The sequence below is a fragment of the Metopolophium dirhodum genome, chromosome 1 (genome assembly GCF_019925205.1).
Source record: "Metopolophium dirhodum isolate CAU chromosome 1, ASM1992520v1, whole genome shotgun sequence".
NCBI lineage: Eukaryota > Metazoa > Arthropoda > Insecta > Hemiptera > Aphididae > Metopolophium > Metopolophium dirhodum.
In genome coordinates, this window is record NC_083560.1 from 102,429,601 (window position 1) to 102,446,612 (window position 17,012).

Below are 17,012 nucleotides of genomic sequence, written 5' to 3' on the forward strand. Positions count from 1 at the left end.
ATACACAAAATTACAAATATCATAAAATATCATGTTCGCTCGGTTCTATATGTATAGTTTGAAGTTTGTAATTTAATTTTAATTTTTCGTATCACTAATATATAATATATACTTATAACTATAGCCTATAACATATATATTATGTTGTAAACTGTGATTGCACGCGTTTATTGGTTTTACTATAATATGAATATATATATTATTTTATTGTCGACTATAGCTGCTAAGCATATTATTAATATCTTATATTGTAATCGATATTATATTATTTTTTATTATTATGATAATGAAGATTAAAATAAAATTATAATATATATTTTATTCAATGAATAAAAAATAAAAATAGAATAATAATTATAAATATTTAATAAATTATGAGTACCTATTAACAAAAAATAAATATTAATATAGTTAAATTATTTAATGTTACATTATAAGATATATTTAATTTCCAATTACTATTGGAAATAATATATATTTTATTCAATGAATAGAAAATAAAGGTAGAATATTAATAATAAAGATTGAATAATAAATTATGAGTTTTAAGATTTATTCAATTTTTAATCATCTTTAAAAATTAAATATTGTTGAGCCAATATTTATTCATAACTATTCAATGTTTTGGTTACAGCGTAAAAATTAAAATATTTTATCAATAATTCATTAACTTTTAAATTTAAATATCTGAATCCATATCAAATTCAATAATTATACAATTTTTTGATTGACAAATGCTGTGTGGGTAGTTCATATTGTCATATTAATACGGTGTAGTTTATGTAAATCATAAAAATCGGTATTTGGGCAAAAGCAGAGCCGTCATTTGAGGTGTTGCAGAGTATACATACCTAAAATTTATCTTGATTGTATTTTGGCCTGACTATAATTTTTCTGCGACAGACAAAAATATTTTTATAGCCGTTACAGTGAAATTTGTTGTCTCCGTCTTACAAGTGTGTAACATAGCAAATTTTAGACTCATAATTAATTTAAGAATATTTATTATAAACAAGATATATAGGTAAAATGAAAATAAGGTTAGATTAAAGGCTGATTATTGATTATTTTTTTTAATCTATAACTTACACAATCTATACTAAAAAAAAGTACCTACAATAAGCCTAATGTAGGTTTTTTAAATAAAATTAAACGCAATGGCTTGAGTTACTTGAGGGAACAAACCATCCAGTGAAGGTACTTCCACTGATTATTGATTATTAAATTTAAAGTTATTTTTGAAATGTATCGACCATCTCTGACCAGTGATTGATGTTGATTTTTGGAATTAATTGGGAATTACAGAGTTGCAAATCAGCCATTGCAGGTATCAAAAATACTTTTTTCTGCATCATTCTGACATTATTGCTGTTGTCACAAAAGATTCTGGCAAGCGTCACTTTTCTGATTTCTGTCAGTTGATCTTAAATATTATAAAAAAATAGTTAAAATCAGGATCATTCATTAAAAATATTTCAGATATACTAACATTCATTGAATATATTTGGTAAATCGTAAAAATATCTATCTGCCATTCTAGTTCTTATAAACTGTTCTCTAATGATACATCTCATCGTTGGGCCAACCATTGAGTCTTCTTCGTGTTTCTCAAACAATGCACCTACCAAAAGCTCTATATCTCTCCAATGTTTGTATTGCTTCAATAGTCTATCAGTTGACTAAATATTATAATATACAGGAATAAATTGAGTACTATATCATTATTTAATATTTAATATATTTTTAAACTTACGCCTTCAACCATGATCTTGGATAAATCTTGTACACTTCTGATAGCTTTTAGTCGACAATATTTTCTAAATTCTGTGTAGCTTGGTATACCATGATCGCGGGTTCGTTGTATATCCAAGCTGACGATGTCCATTCCAAACGCGTGGTTTGGATAAACACTGTATAAGTAATTTGTAAGCTGAAAAAAAATTCAAATCACTAATGTTAAATTATAAAAGTTAAACGTATAATATAGTCTGTTAAAAGGATTATCTAATGTAATGCCATAGCGTTATATTGATTGTATTTCAAAAACCTACCGTTTTAGTAAATAGCATATCAATTTTTTGTGTATTCTGTGTAGATAGCCCTCTGACAAGCTGGTCCATGTAATTTAATAGTAAACCAGTTGGTCGGTTGTAATGTTCCTTTAGTGAAAGACTTGCGTTGATCATTCGGCCTTCCGTATATAAACTAAACAAAAACGTAGGATCATATATTGTCATATATTGTTGAGTCTACAATGTAGACTGTCGTCAATATAATTTTATTTAATATAATATAGGTAGCATAGGTGCAAATATATTTTAGCAACTTTAAAATGTAGATAGGTCAGACAACGAAGCAATCTGTGCTGAATTGACAGTTGATTTTTTCTAAATTATAACACCGCCAATCGCGCTTACCAATAAACTTGTTTTTGATCTAAAACTGTGATTGAGTTTTATTTCACCAATTTTACCTTCTTACATTAAAAAAAAAAAAACAGTGGCCCATACGATTATTTAAACCAAATAGTACATGTTATATAGAATCTTGAGTAATTCTAATTTAGAAGGAACCGACAAGCACATACTATCGTACTTCAACAACGCTAATTTAATTTGTTTTAGATAGAGTCAGTCTAAGTACCTTCCATATATAAACTAAACAAAAACATAGGTTCATACAAATTAATAATTATAAGTAGGCTATATGTGAAGATTCTATTTAGAAACATTAATCAACAGAACATTGAACATATTCTTATATATAATTATTTGTCATTGATATAAAAATGTAATATAATATTAATTCAAATTTATGTTAAGACATTTTAAAATGTATAGTCATATTATAATACAATTTCCGATTTAGTATATTATAATAAAGATCTTGTTGCCATTAGACAATTACTTGGAATGTTTAAACTTAAAATTTACTCGTCGGAAAAAAATATTTAAAAAAATATAGATATTTAAATCAGGTATCCAAAATGGAAAATTATAATAGTACTATAACTTGTAGGTATCAATATAATTAAAATGGAAATTATTTTTGGAATAACATTAACATTCATATACATTTTAACAACACCACCTACAGTAGTCTACACATATAGTAAATTAAATAATTAAAATAAAAACATTATAATATTTAGATGCTTATGTCTTATTTTATTGTTTAGTGCCTCGTACCTATTATGTGACATTGTTACGTGCGTTGCCCGTGAATCCCCGCGAAATCGATTCCGCGATTATATACGATTATATACGATTATGTACGTCGAATAATAAAATTATACCTAATATGTAAAAAATGAATAAAGCATTCATAATTAATAAATTAATTGATAAGAATGGTATTCCGATTACAAATAGAAAAAATATTTGTGATGGTTGGTAAAAAAAATAAAAAATAATATCAAACAAAAACGTTATGAAGAAAAATCATAGAAGGATAATAAAATTTAAATGTAATCACTACATTAAAACATTAACAATCACAATCCAAAGATTGTTTACATCTTTAACGAAGTTAGACACGTATATAATTTTAAAATAAAACGTTTAGTATAATATATTATATATCAATCACTTGCACAATCAATCCTAAATATTATGGAATAATTACATGGGGCCAATCATAATATTATAACAGTTATTTATTTATTTACATCAATCAATTAAAAATAACCGTAAATAGCTTAGTTAAATATTTGTTGAACAAATCAAAATATACTAGTTGATAGCGATTATGTACTTAGTGAATTCACTATAAAACGATATTAAATATTTTTACTGGATCATATTATAAATGTAGCCTTGTGTTGCGAAAATTATGTGACCCCTCCCCAACTCTCATTAACAATTTATAATTATACCACTGACCTATACCACCTGATATTATAAGATACTCAAATAGTCAAAAACATGAAGTATCTTATTTTTTAAATATTAATTGTCATGATAACGAGTGTATGACCTATATTATAATAATATGAAACCAACCATTAACGAATCATTAAATATACTGTATGATAACAATAGTATACAACACGATAGTAACGTTTCAGTGTAAATAATTGGTCCAAATGTCCAATAACAACGATGCAATTATTATGGATACTATATAGTATATACTATACTTATTATGTACCTATAAGTAAGTACTAAAATACGTATTTTCAATACTTTCAAAAAAAGAACTTGGATCAATTATTTTAAATACTTTCTTAAAGTATCTGTATTTAAATTAAAATAGGATTATCAAATACTTATTCTTTTTAGTTTATATACTTTCTATTTTGATTTTAACCGTGTAAAATAAAATAAAATATATTGAAAATTTATATAATAGGTAGAAGGTAGGTATATTTGTTATTGTAAACTATAATTATTAACCTCGAAATCTAAAATCCAACAAAAAAAATAGATGAGTGTTTTATAGTTACATATTGATACGGTGTACCTAGTTTATGTAAAACATAAAAATCGGTATTAGGGCCATGGCAGATGCGTCATTTGAGGTGTAGCAGAGTATGCATACCTAAAATGTATCTAGATTGTATTTTGGCCTGAATAATTTTTCAGCGCCAGAAAAAAAATTTTTTTTTTATTAAATTGGTCTTAAAGGGCCGTTACAGTGACATTTGTTGTTTCCGTCTTACAAGTGCGTAACATACCAAATTTTACGCTCAGACGCTCAGTGGAACACGCTTATCTCCGTTAGTTTAGAAATAAGATCTTATGAAATTTAAAGTTAAGATCTAGATAATGATATAGGTTTTTCATTATATTTTAATTTTAAAGCGAGTTATGAATATTTTAAGATGTTCAAACAGTTTACAATTTTAAAATACAAATAACTGTCGCGTAACATAAGTTGTTATAAGACAGAGACAACAAATGTCGCTGTAAAGACCCCTTAAGTATCGTCAAATATGGCTATGCGATATTATAATTAATGTATTATTAAACTATTGTTATAAACTAGCAATTGGGATAGCTGCTTAGTTTATAATTTGCAGGTAGCAAGACTGTTGGTAGAGGATTTCTTAGGTAGAGTTGACGAAATAATTATACTGGTTGAAAGTTTAAGTTGTTTATTGAATTCTTCTGCATAAAATATTCTAAGTCTAATTCGACAAAGTTGTTAAGTTGTCTTTCGTGAAGGTGCTCGTCTGTACTGTGGTGTTTCACTTCTAATCTACAGGCCGTTTCGGGTCTGGTTTTATAGGGCCTCCTGCTCTCCCACTTCCCCCTAGTCCATCGACATATCTGTGGATTTCACAGGACGTCGTTTAATTAATTATCAATTCATTCCCACGCCTGGTCATTCCAAGGATCGTGTCCTGTTATCGTGCTTGCAATATATGTTATACGCCATCCGTCACTAATCAGATACTATGCATTATATATATATACATATGTCATATACAATATCTAAATATTATATTCATACATTTATGATTTAATTAAAGTTGTAGGATATATTGAAATGCGGTTTCAATATCGCATTGCCCTCTCATTATATTCCCATAGGTTTTCTAAAGGATATACGACTTTGATTTATTTGGCCGACTTTCTATGTGTTATTGTTTATCTAGTTTTTATATTGTCAAATGTAGCCGAAGGCGAAACGATCACAATAATATATCATGTGTATTATTGGGATCGTTACACGATTTAAATGAAGTATAAAAATGTTTGGCTTATAAAAAATATTTTATGTGAGATTAAAGATTTCAAAGTTTTGTTTTATAAATTTATATAAGTACACAACTTCTCTCAGTGAGGACCGTTATTTTGAAAAAAAAATTTCAATGTTTATAGGCACAAATTAGTAATATTACTGTCTATTATTTATATTTAAGTTTAAATGAATGAATACTACCTAAGTAGTTAGAATTATTAGATAATATACAATATTCATAATATACTAGATTATTACATGGAAAGTTTAAAGGATCTAATAACATTTGTTCTTGTAATTTTACTACAGTAAAATATATATTGGCCAGAAGACATTTTTTTTATCCTTCCTATAGTTTTTAGCATATAACTTTAAAAAAATTGAAATTACACCCCTTGGGCAAAGGGTAAACGAAAAATTGGTACAGTCTATCGTGTTTCGCAGTGGCTGCTCGTGGTTTGGACGACAGGACGATCGCACCCCCTACTAAAATTAATTAAATGAAGAAAATTAATTGTATAATATTCTTAATTTTACATTTTTAAAAAATATTGCAATTTTTTAAATAGTAAAATAGTTATAAACTACCTACTTTACATTTGTCTATTACAATAATGGTCGTGTGCGAACTGGGTTTTTACTCTCAGATACCAGGAGCATAAACATGTACGCATGTACACACGAGCAGTGTTTGGCCGACCGGAAGCGTCGTCCGAACAATATTCGTATTACGCATGTTTAAGCGACGCACTGCAATCGTGTGCGTGCTACCCGTTTATTTTATTACGTTTATTATTGGTGCGATGTTATATATGGGTTTGGACGACCGGCAGCGTTTCATAATTTAAACAATTAATAAAGATGTAGGATTAGTATAATATAATATTATTGAAAACCATTAACCCGTTAAGTAATATTAATCGATTTATCCTTTATTACTCTTTTTTTCTCTTATATTATTACGTCGTTTTAATATCTAATTATTATGTATTATCCGATATGTCAAAACTAATATTCTGGAGTCCACCACAGTGGCGGATCCAGGGTTTAATTATGGGTGGAGGTGGGTATGGGGGAAAAAAGTTCAAAAAGTACAAAATTGGCTAAACACAGTGTAAGACATAGGGGAACTATGACGATTGGTGGGAGGGGGCAAATGCCCCCTTCCCCCTAGATCCACCACTGGTCCACTAGGTCAATACTTCTTAAACCATAAATATTGTCAAAGTATTGTAATTGTTTTAAAGTTTTTTTGCGAGTTATTAATTTTTTTTAACGTTTAGTTTGAGTTTTATTTTATTTGGTCGCGTTGGGTAGGCGATTTCCCTTAGTTTTAGTCCCTGTGAATGCATTTGAATAATATATATAAGGTATAATGACAACGGCGTATTCAAAACATAACTTTCTGCAGGGACGGGGGATTTAAAATATTATTGAAAAAAATAACTGATGTTAAATTTCTAATTGTACGTAATCTGAGAAAATATTGAGAGGGGGGTCATCGATCCCAACCTCACAAAAGTACTGCCTTTGGTAGTCAGTTGACTATACTTGTACTAAACTGTATGGTTGGCAATTATTTTTACATTAATTATAGTAACTATTCAATATTTGTACATCAACCATCTTATATGGTTAAATTTGAGTTACTATTTTATATAGTTGAAATAACTATAAAATATGTTGGTGCAACTATAACTTTTTAACTAATACATTTAAGTACTCTCAACTAAACACATTGTTTGATACAATTAAATTAAATGTTACGCCAGCTTAAAATTATCCAACTATTTTAGTATAACCAAATTTTTTTTTTCCGTGTAATATCATAGGCTAACTGACCGTCTTCGATTTTTAAGCAGTTGGGAAGTTGGGCCTAAGCCCGGATTAAGGATCAATTGGGCCCCGGGACACCATTCACTTAGTGGGCCCCCTTTCAACTTTAGCTTCAAAATAAATGTATCATTACATATTAACGACTTTATAATATTATTGTATAATGTTTTACTACACAAAAAATGTACAGGATGTATCTTATGTCATTGAACGCGGTTTTTTTTTAACAATTTACTATGGATTGATGATATGAATTTTGTTAAAACAAAAAAGACGACATATTTTTCACATTGTGTTTAACTATTTTAACAGGCAATTTTTTTATAACATTTTCAAAATTTTTAAACACGCAGTTGTACCAATAATAAAAATCGACTTTATTTTTCAAATGGTAACCACCATGTTTTTGATGGTTTCTGATAAAGCTTTTTTCTGAACATTTTGACAGTAAAATGATCAATTTCGGTTCATTGAGTTTTTAACTACTATGGTCCTCTAAATTTTAGTATAATATGCATTTATACTTTTAACTGAAATACTTAATTTACAAGGGCTAAATATTTATTTCTTATAATCTCTAATCGGTAATCTAAAATGCTCAAAAAAAAAAAAAACAAACAAAATTGTTGGCAAACATAGTTCATTATATATAGTATTTTTTCGTGATATAAAATTGAGAACATATTGTTTTATAATTATTAATAATAATTTATCTACCTACTGTATTGGACGCGTTAAAAGAATATATTTTGAGGATAAATATGGGCCCCGGGACCATAATCTGGGTCTGCTGGGGCCCAACAACATTACGTGTGTATTTAGAATTGTGGGTGTCTAATTTATTTACTGCCGTGCGACCTTAATCATCTAGCTGGGGCAGATCCACTTATGGGTGTATTTCATTTGAATATGTAAAGCATCTCCGAGTCAAAAAATCATTGACATTTTACCTAGTAAAATAATTAAATTAATTTCTGATTTTATTAACAACTGTATTATACAAATGTGTTATTAAAGTAGGAACGAGAGTTTATATGTGTGTCTTGGGTGAAGTAACCCGGAGAACAATTTTGATACGTAACTACCAGTGTTGGGAATAGATTACTAAAAAATTATCTAGATAAGATAAGATAATTTTAACAAAATATTATCTTGATAAAAATAAAGATAACAAAAATGTAATTTATCTAGATAAAGATAAATATAATATTTTTATGTTTATTTTTATTGTTTTAGATTCTGAGCGAAGCGATGAATGTATTGATTTTACAATGATGTGTTTTTTTTTTTAATTTTTAATTTGTAATTTTTTTTTTTTTTTTTATTTTTATTTTTGTGCCTGTCATCACCTTTTAGGACAGTAAAAGTGCTTGGATATTCTTCAATAGTAACTTTTCTGATAGGAAAGTGAATCTAGTTGGTACTTTGGGGGCTCAAAAATAAAAATTTCCCAGTAGTTTTCATAAGCGACGTGAAAAACAAAAGAAAAATTAAGGAAAAACGGGAATTTTTACGCAAAATCTGTTTTCGAGAAAATCGATTTTGGTTTTTGGTGTAACTCTAAAACAAATGACCGTAGGGACATGAAATTTTGACTGAATGTTTATATTAGCATTTTCTATACACCATAAAATTTACAAAATATTTTGACTCTTTTTGAGCTGTTTACGGCCATTGTCAGTTTTCAATTTTTTTAGTTTTTTTTTCTATAAATATCAATAAATTTTTATCTGTTGAGTAAAAAAGCTTGAAAATTGAATAGAAGGTTCCTAGGTTATTGTTTCAAAGGCAGATGAAAAAAATTAAAAATCCTTTGTCACAGTTTTTATTTATAAGCATTTAAAGTTCAAATTTTGACAAAATACGGAAAAATCACGAAAAATAGCAAATTATTTTGAGTTGAGAATTCATAAAAATTTTTCTTTTTAAATCTATGATTTGAAAATGTAATATAAGATTATCCATAAGTTTGTCTATCTTTATCAAAACAAAAAAGGTCTAGAAGAAACTTAAATTAAATTTTTATGAGCGTCTGAAATATATATTTTTACAACATTTGATATTCACTCGATTTCTCATGTAACAATTTTCTTATTTTATTGTAATTAAAAAACGAATGACTGTAGATACTTGAAAATTTCACTGAATGTTTATATTAGCATTTTCTATACACCATAAAATGTTGAAAATATTTTGACTCTTTTTGAGCTGTTTACGGACATTGTCAGTTTTCAATTTTTTTAGTTTTTTTTTCTATAAATATCAATAAATTTTTATTTGTTGGGTAAAAAAGCGTGAAAATTTAATATAAGGCTACTGATATATCGTTCTAATAGCAGTTGAAAAATATTAAAAATACATAGGCACAAATTTTTTTTACAAGCATTTAAAGTTCAAATGTTGACAAAATTTATCAAATTTATAATTTATTAATTATTTTGTGGTGGTTAAAAATGTATAAAATGTTTAACTTTTATGGCTAAAGATTGAAAATTTAAAACAAGGCTCCACGTAAATAGGTTATATATTAATTACTTTATTCACAATAATATCATCAAATATACTTGGTAAAATCATAGGCTGCCTGACCGTTTTCGCTCAGAATCGTTTTTCTTATACAATGATATTATATCATTGAATTCAAATTTAACACCATCCATTACAGTGACCCACTTGTAACCTACTGTACAGCAGAGCGACATCCACTTATCCACCTTTTTTTTTATTTATTTTTAAAATGGATGGGGAAATAAACCTATACCTAATTAATTTTAATATGCTCATTATGGCTAGTAGAGACTAGACTCAAGTCACTAAGCTTACGCTTACACAAAAAACAAATACAGAAATAGACTTGATGCAGCTCCAGATCTTCGCATTCAATTATCAGATATAAAGCCTAATTTTAGTGATATTTTAAGAAAATATGTGAAAAAATTTCATTCTTCTCATTAAAATATTAAATTGATAAAAACAGGCACTTAGTTACATTGTATTTCTTTGTAGGTACAGTAAATGTTTTTTAATACATTAAATAATTGTTTTTCATTTATATTTGTTCTTTCTTTTCATATAAAACATAAAAATATAAAACTAATAGGTGATAATTTTATGTTATCAAACTAGGGTTCCGCAAAAAAAATGTATAAGGGTTCGGTGGCAAAAAAAAATTGGGAACCGCTGGACTACAGAACGATGGATAGTGCATGATGCCCGCACACAGGTTCTCGTATTATCGTAATCAAGGCTGGGCAAGTTAATGAATTTTTTTTTAACTCAGTTAAGTGAAGTTAATATGCATCAATAACAAAACGTTAAAAATTAAAAATTAATTTGACTATAGGTTAATTCAGTTAAGTTAAAAGTTAATACACACTTTTTGTTAACTTTTTATTAAGTTAAAAAAAAGTTTATTTGTTTATACAACGCTTGCGTACTTAATTTTTTTCCAACCCAAAACTAAATTATAGGATATAGTGTTTATACTTCATACAGTATGTCTATATAAGTTAGATTCGAATGATATATATATTTTTAACTATAAACCATTTACGATACATATTTTTTGAAATGAAAACGAAATAGACTGAAATAGTGAAATATTATAAAATTAAAAACAAAATAATTAACTTAACTTACTCCTTAAAATGAAAAATTAACTCGTTAATTTCACGTTAATTAAGACAGAAATTTAGTAAGTTAACAGTAAAGTTAATGAAAAGCCAAAAGTAACTAGTTAAGTTAATAAGTTAAAATTAAATTAACTTTTTAACTTAACTTTAACTTTTTAAATCGTAAATGACCAGCCTTGATCGTAATACCGTCGTCGGCAATAATAACAAGAAATATATTCTTCTAATTTTATAAATAATTTATATTATATTAGAATTTTAATAACATTGGTTTTATATTTTTGTAGGGGCACTATAATATTTATCTAGATAAGCCCATTTTTTATCTAAGCTAAACATTAGATAAATCGTAATATAATTACCTAGATACTTTAAAAGATAATTTATATCAAATAATATGATCTAGATAATTCCCAACACCTACTAAATTCCCTTTCACATCAAACAAGAAACTGAAGTCGAAAATCAAACCATATTTACTTCCCCAAAAGCGATGACAGACACACAGAAAAAAAAATAAAAAACATAATTACTATATAGAATACTATTGCCATTAATAATGATTATAAATTTAATAATATAACTGACAACAGCAACAATAACTGATATTTTTTTTTCTATGAATGTCAATAAAATTTTATCTGTAGGGTCAAAAAGCTTGAAAATTTATAACAAGGTTCTTAAAATATATATGACAGTTGAAAAGTACTAAAAAAATTGTCAAGATTTATTTTGATAATTATTTAAAGTTCAAATTTTAACAAAATACGTAAAAATCTACAAAATGTGCAATTTATTTTGAATAAGAAATACATAAACATTTTTCTCTTTAAATTTAATATTTGTAAATTTTATTCAAGATTCATCATAAGTTTTTCTACCTTTATCGAAAAGAATGTCTACTAGAGAACCAAACTTGATGATTTGACCGTCAACATTTTCAGAAAAAAAAAGCTTTACCATAATCCATTAAAAAATATAGTAGTTGTCATTTGAAAAAAATTAATTGATTTTGCTATTGGTATACCTGCGTGTTTAACAATTTTGAAATTATTATAAAAAAATTGCCTGTTAAAAATAAATAAACACGTTTTTTTTCGTTTTAACGAAACCCTATGTCATCGATCCATAATCGTTAAAAAAACCCAGGGTACAATGACATAAGACGCACCCTGTATAAATATTTTGACACACTGAGCTTTTTACATATTGAAAGAGATATTTCAAATGTTATCGAGTTAGAAAACATTTTAAATACCTTTGCTTTGAAGAATAGGCGTATAGATTTGTAATCTTCATAACTATTTTATTATATTTCATATTACATAATATAGACTAATGTGTTTATTTTATTTACTGTTATTAATTATTATATAAAAATAAAGTAACAATTCAAAATTAAAAAGCAGGTAAGTGGATGTCGCTCTGCTGTACAGTAGATTGCAAGTGTGTCAATGTATAATAAAGTTAAATTTGTGTGGGGGCGATTATGCTTTCATAGGTACCTCATATTTCTATTAAATTTTTTTAGGACTCCAGCCCCCCCTAAAGTAAAGGGTTAGTTACGCCTATGGTCACTACACCTACCCAGTCCTTATAATCAATTTTTCAATACAATCATACAAGTCAAATGATTAAAATTAATGTTGAGTGTTGAGATTCACAATCACAAGGAAAAACTATTAATAAATAAAAATTATTATTTATAAAAAAAGAAAAGTTATTACATATTATTATTAAATGTACAATATATTTTAGATTCTGAAAGGAATGTAATGACTTTACAATGATGTTTTTTTTTTTTAAATATTAATTTATTTTTGTGTCTGTCATCACCGCCTGGGGCAGTACCACTGCTTTGATTTTCTTAAACATCTCAGTATATTGTTAAGTATAACATAAAGTATATTGTTCGAAGGAAAAGTAAATCTAGTTGGTGCATTCCTGAGGTCAAAATTTTAAATTCTCTATAGTTTTCAAAATCGCAGGGAAATTTAAAACAAAAATGGTAGCATTTTCTAGAAACTATAACATTTTCAAAATATATTGATGTGTTTTGAACTGTATACATTCACAGTTTGCAATTTCATTAGTCTTTTTTTCTAGGAATGTCAATAGAATTTTATCCGTTGGGTCAAACATTTTGAAAATTTAATACATAGGTAGCTCTTAATATATACATAACAGTTGAAAAGTATTTAAAAAACTGTCCCAATTTTTTTTATTAGTATTTAAAGTTTGAATTTTACAAAATACATAAGAAACTACGAAATGTGCAATTTATTTTGCATAAGAAACATAAACATTTTTCTCCATAAATTTAAGATTTGTAAATTTTAACTAAAATTCCTAATACATTTTTCTACCTTTATCAAAAAAATGTCTACCTGAAAATTAAATTAAATTTTTATGAACGTTTGAAGTTCAAATTTTTAAAAGATTGGATATTTACTTGAGTTCTAAGATACCGATTTTCTTATTTCGCTGTAATTAAAAAACTCTAGATAATTGAAATGTTCACTATATTATAATGTTTATTTTATAAATATTTTGACACATTTTGATCTTTTTACGGACAGTTTCAATTATAAGTATTTTTATCTGCTGTATTTAATCTATGGTTTCAGGTAATTTTCAGTGACCCCCTCCCTGTTCTTCCATTTGCACACTGATTTTAAATGTTTTTAAATTACTAGAATTGTTCATAGTTTATGTATATCAAATCCTCAACCCGAAAAAACCTACATATACACGATAATAATAATAATATATTTATACCAGGTTTGCACGAACCTGATGGTGTCGCTTAACATGGAATTGGCGAATGGTAATATTGCGGTCGCAAAGCTGTTGCTGACGCTCGGGTCGGTGGTCTCGTTGTACGCGTTACTGTAGCCTTTTGTCGGCAGCTCAAGCCCGTTCCGCCTGGTGTAGTTTTCCCCTAGCAGCGCTGGCAGCCACTCAGCGTAAGTTATGTGCTGAATGGATGCCGTAACGATTTTCCTGGCCTCCTGAAAAATACGTTCGTCGTCCCAGTGCGGGTTGACGTGGGACAGTAGTTTGGCCAACCGGTTGTGTTCCCTCATCCACAATGTGTGCATGACCGTCAGTTGGGGAAGCGCATTTGCCCGGATGTCACCAGCTCTATAACACGTGCCGCTGCCATACTGACAGGCGATTGATTCGGTGTCTTCCAGCGGCATATACTGCGGCTGTAGCTGGTCGCCATGGTTCTTGTTATCGCAGCCTATGCTTGTCAATAGTTGGCCGTCCAAGTTGGTCCTCAACGACCACGTCCGTTTCGCCGACGAACCGTATATCATCGACCCATCTAAATAATGAGTAGCTTGGTTCATCTGCGAAAAATAACCATGTTACGTTCAATTTGAAATTATCTATGATTATAGGGGAATTTGAAAAGTTAGTTCTCAACACTAAATAGGGGTATCAAAAATGTGCACCACTGCAAACAAACACCGTTTCTTATTTTGTAGATAGATTCCCTTTTAAAATTTTAATTATAATTATAATGACAGTATATAAATTTACCAAGTTGGTAAGTATTTACGTAATTTTGAGTATTATAACCAACATAAATATACGTATATATCTTATATGGCTCTTACTTGTTCCCTGACTCCAAAAGTACAATCGGAACGCACAGCTGGCACCGAACGCGCGTAGTGCATACAACGATGAGGGACACGGAAAAATGGATCTCCATCCGGTATCACAACTTGCAAGCACAACTCGTGGTATATGCTTCCAGGTATGAGCTGGAACCGTCTTTCTCCACAACAGCTCACGGATTTATTACTAGTCACTAAGGATTTAACATTAATTTGCATGCATTAATTACGATCAATCAATATAATATATGGTTATGTGTGAATCCTACGCATTCTAGACATTGCCGTGTGAGATAGATCATGGCCTACAAAAATCGTCCAGTACGCCATTGCCATCGTTTTGAAGTCATCTGGTGAGTGCTCGTCTTTGACAAATTCAACGCTCAGCGTTCTAGGACTGGGTCTGTAAGACGAAAAAGAATCTTCCCTAACTCCTGTATGGATAGTAAATGAAAACACATCGTTAGATACGCACAAAGGTAAATTATAATGTTATAATTATTACTATCGAAACTGTTAATATAGTTATTAAACAGCAAACGTTTATAAGCCATGGTTGCTTTTCCCGAGTAGTAACGTTTCAAGTTGTTACAAGAACCGTCAGGACTACGATACTTCAAGTTCATCCCGATGCATGCTGTTTTGTTGTAAAACATGGACAAACAAATATTACCCAAAGATGTCTTGTCTAGTTTCACTTTCGATAAGTCTATGGCACATTGTCCTCCACCACTATCAAGTTAATTTAAATGGTCGTTAAATTTATGCATATTAAGAATATTTTTTTTTAATGAGATTTATATTGTATATACTCTTGACATTCTCTATGGCGTATAAAGGAGGAAGCTTCAGAAACAATTTCAGCATGCCTATATAATGAATACAGTTCTTCGGAAAGCTGAGAATCGATCAATAGTCCATGCTCCGGGCTTCCAATATCCATACTTAGCTTAGGCCATCTATTCCCCTCACGTCTCTCAATATCGCTGACAAATGTTTTAATATGATCATCTAATTCTTTGGTTTTGAGATGTTTGTACCAGTCAGTTCTTTTTATCATCAAACCATCATCTATACAGAACATTTAATCATTGATATCCTTTCGTATGAAAAATAATCAAAACTGAAGGTATAGTTATGGTTTATACCTTTAAAGTAGAACTCAGCTCGACCTCTGTAACACGATGGTAAGAATACCAAAATACAAATCCACAGATGTATAGATATCGAGAAGCTCATTCTGCTAATTATATGAACTGTAATAATTTAAAAAAAAAATATTTTATTATCAATTATAACTTTTACTTTATATATTTTAACTATTTAAAGAGCTGTTATATAGAATTCACTCAAAAATATTTTTTTGTGGAAAAGTATATATAATTTTAATTTTTACGCAGCTTATCGCTAAAAATGTTATGTGTCGTGTATTGATCAGCTTATACTAAGTCAATTCGTATATACTAGGATGTACACAACGTGTTTAGTAAAAGCCCGAATAAAATTAAGAACTTCAGCATTTACTGAGCACAAAAAGGTTTATCCAGTGATCGGGCATTTACGGTAATACCTTTATATATATTTATATATAAATTAATGTTTGTGTGCAAATTAGACCTCTGGGAAGGATATAGACTAGTTTAAAAAGGGTTAAATTTGGTTTTTTTTTATTCATCGGATTTTAGTAGGTACGGTCAGGTTAGATTAGGGTTATGTAATAATTGATTATATTAATCCACCGTATTATATAAAATTTAGTATTATTTGATACTTTTGAGTTAAATGAGCACGGGGTCTACCACAGGAAGATTGCCTACCTGATAATATACTGCTTCGAAACACAATTTTTATTCCGGGCAAAAGAAAAGTCAAGATAAATTTTGAACACCATACACTGAATATTATATAACGAATTGAACAAAGTAATATAAATTAACGACTACCGGCTACATTATACATTACATATATTGTATGTTATTATAAAACGTATACTCTGTAATAATATAGTACCTATAATATAGTACCTACTATTATTATGATTAAAGTATTAAAAACTACACATTACATTATTGATAACGCAGCCACACATGATACTCACAAATTTATATGATCCTTATCTATAGATCCTTCACACCATAAGCAATTAAGCTAGACTTACAATAATTATGATAAATCGAATTTAGGATTTGAAAAAAATTGTATAGGTGATCGTATATTTTCTGGACACTTA

The 17,012-nt window shown here is 28.4% G+C and overlaps 1 protein-coding gene across 1 annotated transcript; it reads right to left on the reverse strand.

Moving 5' to 3' along the window:
* Nucleotides 1-613: 613 nt before the first annotated feature.
* LOC132934988 (peroxidase-like) lies at nucleotides 614-16,033 on the reverse strand. Its single transcript, XM_061001424.1, has 10 exons — nucleotides 15,931-16,033; nucleotides 15,595-15,853; nucleotides 15,288-15,514; nucleotides 15,052-15,216; nucleotides 14,780-14,976; nucleotides 13,947-14,509; nucleotides 2,052-2,205; nucleotides 1,754-1,930; nucleotides 1,490-1,679; nucleotides 614-1,423 (listed from the first exon to the last, which is right to left on the reverse strand). The coding sequence occupies exons 1-10, from the start codon at nucleotides 16,019-16,021 to the stop codon at nucleotides 1,233-1,235; spliced, it is 2,214 nt and encodes a 737-aa protein (XP_060857407.1). The 5' UTR covers nucleotides 16,022-16,033; the 3' UTR covers nucleotides 614-1,232.
* Between the last annotated feature and the right edge of the window lie 979 nt (nucleotides 16,034-17,012).

What these genes read in the sequence shown, in the direction of transcription:
- LOC132934988 (XM_061001424.1), bottom strand. Translation starts at nt 16,021, where the DNA reads ATGAGCTTCTCGATATCTATACATCTGTGGATTTGTATTTTGGTATTC. An exon ending in CTATATTAACAGTTTCGATA is followed by an intron (nt 15,217 to 15,287) that starts GTAATAATTATA and finishes CTATCCATACAG; the next exon opens with GAGTTAGGGAAGATTCTTTT. An exon ending in ATATGCTATTTACTAAAACG is followed by an intron (nt 1,931 to 2,051) that starts GTAGGTTTTTGA and finishes ATTTTTTTTCAG; the next exon opens with CTTACAAATTACTTATACAG.